General features: G+C 37.0%; 1 protein-coding gene across 1 annotated transcript in view; it reads right to left on the bottom strand.

Moving 5' to 3' along the window:
* Positions 1-2649: 2649 nt before the first annotated feature.
* Positions 2650-12063, bottom strand: part of LOC127645740 (zinc finger protein 850-like) — a 39829-nt gene continuing 30415 nt past the window's right edge. Inside the window, exon 7 of the mRNA XM_052129401.1 lies at positions 2650-10625. Within this exon, the coding sequence (XP_051985361.1) occupies positions 9283-10625 (1343 nt within the window). The 3' untranslated portion in view covers positions 2650-9282. The remainder of the gene's footprint in view (positions 10626-12063) is intronic.

Below are 12063 nucleotides of genomic sequence, written 5' to 3'. Positions count from 1 at the left end.
AGTAATTCAACATTACAACGCCAAGTGTCATAATCAGATTCATTATTGGGCTGGGGAATTCTCCTGAGAAAGGGCGGAGCCTAACTACAGCACTGGATGGAATTGCTGCAGCGACTTCGCTCTTAACTATATGCTCCACAATAACTTTCTGCACCTCAGCAGGATTGAGCTGAACGTGACTCATGGTGCCTGACAACTGTTTTTCAGACCTTGGTAAGTCATCTTGATCAGATGTTGGCTCATTGTGAATGGAACAAGGACTCTGGACATTCCTCTTGGATGCATTCTGCTCTTTATTGGAATTGAGCTCATCAAGCGCAGGCTCATCTGCATCCACCTCATCTGGAATTAAGGAGCTTGAGATCTGCGAGAGTTCCTCTCGTAGTAAAGCATTGAAGGATTTTCCACTTTGCTTAGCAATGGTTTTCAGGGTGGATAAGTAAGAGGTTGTGGCACCAAAACTCTCCTCACAAGAGTAGACACTGCTCAGGGCTCTTATCTGATAAGTTAAGCTTGGGTCGTCTTTATCTGTGTAGCTAAGAGGTAGAAAAGGACTTATTGATTCAATAGCTGATCCAAAGTTGTACTCTACAATGGTGTGGTCATGATACTTGGACTCAGGATCGTTAATGGGAAGGACTCTTGTGATGGAACCATGACGTTTTAGAAGATCAAGGACTTTTTCATCCTCAAGAGTGTTAATTGGTCCACTGACTAGAAGAGCATTTAAAACTTTGACACTTTCCTTCTGTACTATTTCCATGTTTTCAAAGTCAATTTACTTGCCACACTAATAAACTGATTTAAATTTCTCGTTTGTTGATTTTTTTTCCTTTTTGGATGTAAAGTATAAATAAAGCTATTAATTACACCTCCTGGCTGGCTCGCCACTTAGTATGTAGCACACGTGTCAAATAATATTGCACTTGTTACTAGTATTAACCATAGGCCAGTAGGTTCGACTATGGAGGTGTAATGAAGACAACACTGGTTAAATGGTAAAGTAAATCTTTGTATTTAAACAAACTATTAGAAATAATTGTTGATATTAAAAAAATAAAAATAAAAATAAAATCAACAAATTGTGAGTTTTTTTCTCGATATCAAACCACAGTTATATGGATTCAATTCAATTCACAATCAATTAACAATTTCACTTGACTCAGTTGTTTGTTCGATTAGTTGGGTGCACCCTCTAGGCTATAAGGATATCCTAGAATACTACACTTTCAATATCAATATCAAATACGACCCCATAAACATTTACAAATGGTCACAATTGTAAATTGACAGCTCACTGAATCACATGCAAAAATAACTCATCCGAATTGAACAAGATGCATACAACAGTTCAGAGAAAACAGTTAAATGAATCAGTTCAAAAGACTTGTTTGAACTAATCAGTTCAAAAGGGTTGAATTCGAAAAGTTCAGTTCAAGTTCGTTAGAGGATCCGATTCAAAAGATCCGATTCAAAAGACTCGGTTCACTGATTCAGTTCGGAGAATCCAAAGTTCCTTAGAACCATGGAAAAATGATTCTATAGTCCAAAGGGAAAAAAAAATCGGTTGTGCAGGGAAATAAAATACTCTGAGCAGTCTTGCAAAAACGAAACTCAGTCCTGTTTAAAAAACTAGCAGGCAATCAGAACTCTCCTACCCAATTCCACAGGTGTTCGTTTGAAACTCAAATCTTGCATCGTTCAATGTTCATCTCGCTGGGAAGGCTCGCCATCTTGGGTTGTCACGCTGAAATGAACGCAGTTCCAGCATAGTACAAAAAAAACCCGACCAAATCCAAAGAACATAGATTATATAAATGTCTCTTTTTCAATCATCTCTGACGATCTTAACTCTTACAATCAAAGTTATGCTGCTGCTCGTCTCACAGTAACGCAGATAAGTAAAATGGCTTCCCCCATACAGCAACTAACGTGGTGGGGCGGGACATCAACATAAATCTCACGCAATTGGACAATCATTAAGATGTCAATCATCACACTGACATGCATTTCTTTTTTCCGATTTTTTATAATTTTTCTTACACTCTTTACTAATTTCTGGTTAGTTTTAACAACTCTTTATTTAATTCCTTTTTAGAATTCATTCGTAAAATTATACAGGGTTACACACACACTACCATGTTTCTTATTCTGGTGGAGTTGTACCACATTGTAACAACAATTCCCCGTTGACCATCTTGCATGTTTGCCTGATTTTTCTTGATACATATTTTGTATTTCTTTATTGACCAAGCATCTTATAATGTTACTTTTAAGTAGACAAATCAATCAATTACAACAAGTGAAGTTTACTTACATGGTTAGACAGGGATAACAATCTATGAAGGAGTTAGAAAATGTAGAACTTTATTAGCGTTAAACTGTTTGTTGTGGTGGAAATTCATTATGGGAACAAGATGGCTGTCCAACTTGTCTGTTGAACACTTTCAGTACTCTGGAAGTATGTGCAGTTGATAATGAGTTGGTAACTCCAAATGAAGTTCTATAATTACAATGTAAATACCATGATACATGAATTATTAAGTAGTAAAGTATATACCAGGGATTTTCAATTAAAGTATCAATCAGTGCATAGTTTCATTAGTCAATACGGCTTGTATGGCTAATAAATGAAACTTTGCAAAACAAAAAAATAATCAATCCTTAATAGTCAACATTGTCTCTTCAAAACAGCTTGTCCAGTATTTACACCATTAAGAAGGCCCTTAACTATAAGAAGACAGTGGGGGACCACAGACACAGGCAAAGTAGTGGAGTCATTTGAGTTTAATCATGAATTTTACTTTGATACAAATATTAAAAGATCATCTGTTAGTTTTGAAGCTGAATGAGCACGTAAGTACATTAAAGACATTATTTAGACACTATCCTGTAATTCAACATTTCAATAATGTATGGGGCATAAGAGGCCTTGTGGCCGAGGAACAATACTGAATGAGGAATAAAAAGTCTGAATGAACCATTGTTTTATTTAAAAATTTAGTGAGGACCATTTCTTCTCATTATAAACACAGCTGACAACACTATACAAACTCTATCCTAAAGCAGTGGTGGCAGACCAGCGCAGCTCTTCGTCAGTGCTGTCCTCATTACTGTTAGGGACTGCTTTAGCCAGGGGTATACAGTGTTACATTCTGGTCTTAAATTAGACCTATCTAAGTTTTTTTGCAACTGACTGAAAAAGTTAAGACTAATCTTAAATAAACGTTTTAGACAACTAACTTGTAAGACTCGTCTAAAACAGATTTATGCAACCAGACCCTGAAATCGAGACATGCACGTCAATGGCACCAATGACATCGGTCAATCCTGTGACATAATGCTTCTTGATGGGGCAATTATTGCATCTTAAAATGACTGTGATTGTTCAATAATTTGGATCTGTTCTTTACGCAAAGTGAACAGAAGTCTAGGAACACGCAGAACAAAACAGGTCACTCCAGCAGAGATGCATACAGAAAACAACTGATTAAACATTAACCACAACAAACTATTAAATGTTGCTGAATAAACTTTAAATACTATAAATGAAAATAATAATAATAAATGGAAATAAAAGCCCAACATATATCATGTCATAATGAAAGAATTGTACCTAAATGTCTAATTTCACGATGATAAAATTCAAATGCTCTTTGCGAGTCTATTGACTACAAAGGTTTCTCATTGAAAGCAATTCGCTTGCCAATGCAATATCAAACCATGCAATATCAAAACAGGAGTTCATACCTTTATGAAAACACGATTGCCAGATGAATCCAGTTCGCCACACTTTGATCAACTGTCCATGTCAAGCGTTCATTGAAAAACATCCAATAGCACTTTTTGTCCATAAAAGTGATAAATCTGGGAATTATTGATATATTCTCCATTATGTACATGAGATACCGCCTCAAAGTCTGTTTTTAAAAATGGGGCATAATTTTATTCATAATAGTCGAGCAGTGCAGTCAGATTTTGTGTCGTCTTGAATGGCAGAGCCTCAATTTTACTCTGTACGATTCCAGCGATTTTACAGAGACAAAAGCTTGCAGGAACCAAATTTTTTGTTAGATCATCTTCAAATTTGAAACATAACTTCTTTAGACTTGTGGCTTTGATAACATTGTATTTCTGGGTTGTCTTGGTACTTTTATTATTGTCTTCTTTCAAAAGATACTACAACTGTGTCCATACTCCAAAGGGTCCAGTAAATACAACCGTTTAAGTTCAGGTATGTCATTTTCATGGTTTGTGCTCAAAAAGGGGGTGCGTATCAACAGGTTAAGGAAGTGACGTCTTTATCTCTTGAACATTTTCTGCTAGTTTTAATACTCATTCAAAACAACAGTGGGAGGTGCTTCATTCATAGTGACTTTAACATGATTAACGCTAATAACATTAAACACGATTGTCATAAAATGTCATTATTAAAATGTAGATCATGTTGTTTGGTAGCTGGATGCTCCATGGATACCCCACTCAACATTTGGGCAACTGCAACACAAATCATTCTAAAAATAAAAGTTTATTTTGATGCACATTTTTAATGAGATTTAAAGATTTTCAGCATTATAACCTTCAATTTTATTCTGTTCCTCACACGGAGCTATTGTGTGACTGCGGAGGACTTTGAATGCAGCGGGAGTCATTTGGAATATGACCTTATAATAGTGCTTTTAGGTTATTCCCAGCAAACACCGTATGTTATGATGACATTGCCAGTTAGTGTTCCTTTCATCGGCGTGACATTACTTTATGACAACGTTGTGACAACATCTAGGTAAAGTTCCATTTTTTTAAATCTTGGCTAACGTTCCATAAATATTGTGGCCATGTCTCAAAAAATGTCACTAATAAATCCCATGGAGAACATTGTGGTAACATAAACGTAATACCCTGCTTTCCAGATAACCTGTACTATAATTGTACTATCTTTGTTGAGAAATGTTACATTTGGATACCATGTCACTAGCCTATATGTCAAATGTGGTAAATCTCTGACAGCAAAAGAGCCATTTAACACCTGCCAAACATTTACTTAAATAAATGGTGCTTATTCATTATATTGTTTATGAGTATTTAAACACAACCACCTTCACAATAATCACTTTCATATTTTATAAACTTCATTGAAGTATTTGCTCATTTTATGACTGAAACTCGTGCTTGATCTGTAACACTCTCATGAGCCTGTGGAAGATGAATGCATCACAGAGACATTCTCAGGCTACGTCCAGATACATTTAAAAAATGTTTTCAGATTGTTCTCTTTTCCCTGTCCACAATACAATGCAAATACAGCGTTTTCAAATGTATCCACTTGGGAGAGCATTCTCTAAATGCTCCATTTCTACTGTCAAAAACAATGTCCCAGTGTGGATATGCCAAAACATAGAGAAAAAGATGTTTTGAAACTAAAACGTATTATTGTGGACGTAGCTTCAAACTAATTTTTTATTTTATTTCAAATATGCAGCATGTTCTGCACAGTGAGTGTTTTTAGCCTCAAGTTATATTTACTGTATATAATAATCGTTGCTGATTCTTGAATTGTTTTGGTTTCATTGCAGGAGCTCCAGTTCGTGAGAACATGAAAACTTGAGATGTTGGCCTTTCACCTGGATCAAAGAATGTTCCAGTCCCAACTACACAACATCAGACTTCTCTTCGAATTTGTATAGATGGGTGTAAAAATCTTGTTTCAACTTAACAAAAGAGTTTGTCATGCCTTAATTTTAAATTGAGTCAACTTAAAAGGAAAAGTTGTTTAAACGGAACATAATTTAAACCAAACTTAAAATGAGCTTTATGTCTTAGTTTCTTTGTTTAATCAACTACATCCCAAGACATTCAAAGTGAATATACAAATTCAATACTTATATTATCTTTTAATATTATTGATAACCATGGAAGTAGTTAGGCCTATCCCATTGTCAGAAGTAAATTAAACTGCCATTTGGTGGTAAATGTCCAGTTGATGGTCAAAGACCAACATCACATCCCTCTATCATATTCAGACTTAAGCTCGTCAAAGAGACATGCATGAGCGTCAACACTTCACATGCAAATCACAATTATGGTGACAATCTAACACATCGAGATTTTATTTTTTATTATTATCGGTCACAATAAGCTGTGAATTACTGGTTATCAGTATTGGTCCAGAAATTACACATCGTAGCATCCTAATGATTACAACAAGAATAAATGAACATAATTAAGAAGACTGTAAATACCTTTTGATTATAACACTTACAAGTGAATGTGTGCAACATCAATCAGCCAAAGAGATAAGGGTAAACCCATTCCTCCAGCTGCTACGACAACAAGAATACAGATTACAAGAAATCTTGTGTAATGTAAGCAGTACAGAGTTTCAGGTAGTCTGATAGTCGTGCAGTGAGGGCACGGCTCAGTGACGTGCACAGACCATAGCAGGAACAGGGGCAGAAGAATGAAAACTGGCTCTGATTTTATTATGTATTCTTGACTAATTTCTTTGCTTTTTGAGTATTTTTTATTATAGTAAATACTGTATAATTTTTTCTTCTTCATTTGTTGCCTTTACCACAAATAAGGCAATTCTGTTATATTTCTCACAAAAAGCACCATGGTATTTATTTATTTTCAGACACTGTCTAATTACATCTCCGGATACACATGTAACCTTGGTTTAATGAGATGAAGGGAATGAGGCATTGCAAGAAATCACTTTGGAGATTCCTTCTCAGATAACCTAGTTGAAGCCCTTGTACAATAACAGAAATCCTGTGATTGGCAATGGTGTTTGAGCCCAGGCCCTTTAAACGTGCACTTGGCCTATATAAGTGGGCGCAAAATCACAATTTCTTCAGAATTTTCTGAATGAGGGACAACAGTACAGCATCACTCGATTACTCTGAAGTAGTGGTGTGGCTAGCTTTCGCAATGTCTTCTTCCCTTAATCTCAGGGAGCCGAGGTTATGTGTAACCAGAGATGTTCTCTGAGATTCAGTTCACTCGTCATTGCGAGGAATGATTTTGGGGAACAAAGTCCCATCATGCCGCACTACATGACATCATACCCCCAGAGGTATAAACACTTGAAAAAGAATATGTATAGGAAGTCACAGGCCTACAGGATGGTGACTTATTAAGACATGTCCAAGTGTATAATTTAATGATTAACCCCACATGGTGAAAACCAGCTGGAAAGTTAATCTCAGCCTGGGAATCTATATGAACCATATAACTCCACCTGGTCATCTACTGGTTAAACGGAGACCTGGAGAGGACTTCAAGCCACATTGTCTCGCACCCACTGTAAATTTTGAAATTTGGTGGAAGATTGATGTTGATCTGGGGGTGCTTCAGAAAGGCTGGAATCGGGCAGATTTGTATTTGTGAAGGACGCATAAATAAAGCCACATACAAGGTTATCCTGGAAGAAAACTAGCTTCCTTCCGATCTGACAATGTTCCCCAACTCTGAGGATTGGCATTTCCAGCAGGACAATGCTCATGTGGAGCAGCAGATCAAGACCCTGTTATGGCCAGCCCAATCTCCAGACCTGAAGCCCATTGAAAGTTTGAACTGAGACAGACACTAAAGAATGGGTTGCGCTGGTGCAAGATCCTCCTCAAATTCATCCATCTCAAACTTGAGGTGCCGTTCCTCCTCAAGCGTCTTTGACAGTGCGGTGGAAAGAATTTTGCTGGAACACTTCAGGGGAGCAGTGCGTTTTCTCACAGCAGGCACTGAGTAGTACTGATGGTGATGAGTCGTCCTGTACACTTCTGCAGAGAAGATCCTGTCCGCTGAAGAAGCGTATCTCGACAGCGAAGCAGAGAGGGCTTCCAAGACGAGAGATAACGTCGCTGTCTTGAAGGAAGAAAGATCTGAAGAAATTAATATTTTGCGCCTGCAAATATAGGCCAACTGAGCACCTAAAGGGGCCAGGTTCAAACATCATTGCCAATCATAGGATTGGCATTATTGTACAAGGGCTTCAACTAGGTAGTCGGAGAAGGAATCTTCAAAGCAATTTCTCCCAATGTCGAGTGAACTGAATCGAAAGGGATTCCCATGTTTTTGACACGAGTCACAGTAAAACCATGGTATTTTTCAAAGTACCTTGCTTGGAGTACCATGACAAATAAATGTCATAATCATTCAGTACCATGTTATTACCCTGGTAACAGCACAGAGCTTTTTGATTAGGGCTGTCGTGTTTTTCTTGTCTAATCACTCTTTTCACTTTCATCTCTGCTGCTTCCACTCGACCCCCATAATCATCTTTATGTAACTGACACTTCTTATATTAATTTCTCTTCATTAGTTTTAATATTTATGTTATTTTACTGTATTCTATCATTAATATTTATACATTAATATATAGGACCTTACAACAATAATATGGCGGAATCATGGTAAAATTATGTCAAGCTGGTACTATGGTTTTGAATGGTTATCAGTGTAGACTACATGTCCAAAAAATGGGAATAAAATGGTATTTTATATAAAAAAAAGTGATTAGTCTAATCATTTATTAGTTTAAACAAAAACAAACTAGCTTTGGCTGAACCAGATAGCTCCTTCAGTTTATTAATGTGTTTTATAAAAGACTATTTGAATTTCTATCACTGAAAGCAACACGGCAACTCCTATTATAATTAATATATCTGTGTACACTCCACAAGTGTGCGATGTCGAAAATGTGGTAGCAATCAAGTTTTATTCTTTTGATGAACTTCAAACACAATACATGGAGTGGGCTTTTTATCTGACCTGTTACTCATCTGAGGTAACAGCACTTTGATGTTACGGGGCAAATTGCAATCTGCGTTATTTCTCCCTTGAAGGACAATGCTGCGGGAGGGGATGCTATTCGAAAGCTCAATCAAAATGAATGTTAGAAAATTAGTCTTTTATCGAAGGGCCTTTCCACGTAAGCAAAAGGCAAATTCACAGTAATGCCATGTTTCCTCCAGAGTACCCACTTCAAGGGCTCAGTTCGGAGAGAGTAGGGCATAAGGAGGATCACTTACAATTGGAATCTGCCTCAATCTGGTGTTGCGTTTGCTGTTAAAGGCACCTCCGCTTAATTTTCTTTAACAAAAGATATTATGAGATTAAATTTTTATTTATTTAACTATTTTTATTTAATTATTACAAATTCTCCCCTTTTTCTGAACGACAGAAAGGGTACCTTTAGATTTGTGAATTAAAGGGACTCTCGGCCCTGCTGCCCCCTTCTGTGAATGCCACAGGCACTGCTTAAGGCTTCACTTTTCCATGAATTTACAGGTGTGAGCACTGATGTATTTTGAGTCTCTTTGCCTGTATGAAACCCTTTCCACACTGATGGCATGTAAATGGTCTCTCACCAGTGTGAATTCGCATGTGCAAACGATGTGCTTCTCTACGCGCAAAATTCTTTCCACACTCTTTGCACGTGAAAGGCTTCTCTCCAGTGTGAATTCTCATGTGCATTTTAAGGGTTCCTTTCCGTGCAAAAGCCCTTCCACACTGATGGCACGTGAAGAGCTTCTCTTTAGTGTGAACCCGTTTATGCACAATAAGGCTTCCATTACAAATAAAACTCTTTCCACACTCTTGGCATGTGAAAGGCCTCTCTCCAGTGTGAATTCTCATGTGCATTTTAAGGTTTCCTTTATATGTGAATCTCTTTCCACACTGACGGCACGTGAAAAGTGTCTCTTTAGCGTGAATTCGCTTGTGTGCAAAAAAGCTTCCATTATTATTAAAACTCTTCCCACACTCTTGGCATACATAGGGTCTCTCTCCAGTGTGAATTCTCATGTGAGTCTGTAGGTTTATTTTTCTTGTGAAACTCTTCCCACAATCTTGGCATGTAAAAGGGTTCTCTCCAGTGTGCTTTCTCATGTGTGTCTTAAGACCTGTTTTTTGTACAAAACTCTTTCCACATTGTTGGCATGTGAAAGGCTTCTCTCCAGTGTGAATTCTCATGTGAATATTAAGGTTTCCTTTCACTGTGAACCCCCTTCCACACTGATGGCATGAGAAAAGCTTGTCTTTAGTGTGAATTCGCTTGTGCACATCAAGGCTTCCACTATAAACAAAACTCTTCCCACACTCTTGGCAAGTGTATGGTCTCTCTCCAGTGTGAAATCTCATGTGAGTCTGTAGGTTTATTTTTTGTGTGAAACTCTTCCCACACTCTTGGCATGTAAAAGGGTTCTCTCCAGTGTGCATTCTCAGGTGAACCTTAAGACCTGTTTTTAGTGCAAAACTCTTTCCACACTCTTGGCATGTAAAAGGCTTTTCTCCAGTGTGAATTCTCATGTGCATTTTAAGATTTTCTTTCACTGTGAAACCCCTTCCACACTGATGGCACGTGAAAAGCTTCTCGTTTTTGTGAATTCGCTTGTGCACAGCAAAGCTTCCACTATAAACAAAACTCTTCCCACACTCTTGGCACATGTAGGGCCTCTCTCCAGTGTGAATTCTCATGTGACACTTGAGACTTTTTTTGGCTATGAAACAGTTTCCACATTGAGAGCAGGTGAAGGGCTTTTTGGCTTTTTTTCGGTCAGTTGATTCTGTGTTATATTTCTTGTCCTCTTCATTCAGTTCTTGACTTTCCTCTTTCACATTCAGGTCTAAAGTGAAAACAACAAATTGTTAAAATAAAATTGTGACAATCATGAAATTATAGGATATTAAAGTAATGTATCATGATTTTATCATTATTGCTGTTAACATACAGTTCAGTTCCCTTTTTGGAAAAAAAGAAGAAACGAATGGGTTCGACATTTCGTTTTGGAAATACTTGTTAATAAAATACATGTGCACATATGACTCTAAAGACAAACAGAAGTAGATTTATGCAACATTGTTCTTTCCTCATCTTACTTTCAGAAAACAAAGACTTTATAGCAAACCTGATCACACGGGAGGTCGGCAAGTTTTTTCTAATATTTCCGGTAGCCTAGGAAGGGCCACATTATGCCAACTTATTGACAACGGCATCTCCTATCAGACATATTTGCATCGGCTCCAGCATGTTTACCTTCCCCAGCAAAACCAGGAAGTAATTGTGTTTGCATAAAACTGGGGACAGTGTTTCAAATTTCAGTTAGCACAGACCAATTTTATCTAAAGAAAAGTTAACCTACTGTTTCCAATTTCACAGTGAGATCAGTCTAGTATAGCTGGTGTACAGTAACGCAAGATCCATTACAGATAAGTACTTTTTTCCTGTTTTATTAAAATGTTAATAACATAATTTTTATTAAATAGTTTTTCAAAATTATTCAATTACCTTTTTACGCTAACGAGAAGGGATGGTGAACAGTGTTTTATGTGGTGGGGTGCTTCAGTAAACATGGAATATAAATTAAATCCTTTGTATCCAAAAATAACAAATGCAAAACTTTAAAATATAGAAAATTACAAATTTATGTCTGGTAAAGCAACATATTGAAATTTTTTCCTCACAATGGCCACATTTATGACCATCAGTGGGGAAAACAATGGGGAGAAATGGAGAAACAACTGAAAAATGGTATCAATAAAATGTTTCATAAAAATGCTTTTGATTCATTCCACACCACACCATGTGCACAACTATAAGTTCATAGGAATGAGTGGAGATGCTGGCAAACTGCGAAACGTTCCAGTTTATTGACGTTTCGACCTACTAGTCATTCGTTGTCAATAAACTGGAACGTTTAGCAGTGTGCTAGCGTCTCTACTCATTCCAAAATATCGTAATACCATGGTACTTTTTTTTTTTTTAAGTCTTATGCCTAATAAGTTTAAACAAAAAGTAAACTGGCTTTGGCTGAATCAGATAGCTCCTTCGAAGTTTTTGACAGTATTCTATAAAAGACAAATAAAGCTGTCTACACTGCATGCGTACAAATGTGGTAGTAATGGGGTTTCGTTTCTTAATGAACTTACAGTACAATCCATAGAGTGGATTTTCTATCTGTCTATAGCGTAACGGTTAACTAGCGTTTTACGATAGTAAGTCACCATTTGCGGATACTATACAAATGAAATGAGAACAAGCTGACACCTACCTGTCGCAAAAAT

Source organism: Xyrauchen texanus, chromosome 6 (assembly GCF_025860055.1).
Source record: "Xyrauchen texanus isolate HMW12.3.18 chromosome 6, RBS_HiC_50CHRs, whole genome shotgun sequence".
NCBI classification, from domain to species: domain Eukaryota; kingdom Metazoa; phylum Chordata; class Actinopteri; order Cypriniformes; family Catostomidae; genus Xyrauchen; species Xyrauchen texanus.
Note: the sequence above shows the minus strand (reverse complement) of the source record. Positions and strands in the feature narration are given on the sequence as shown.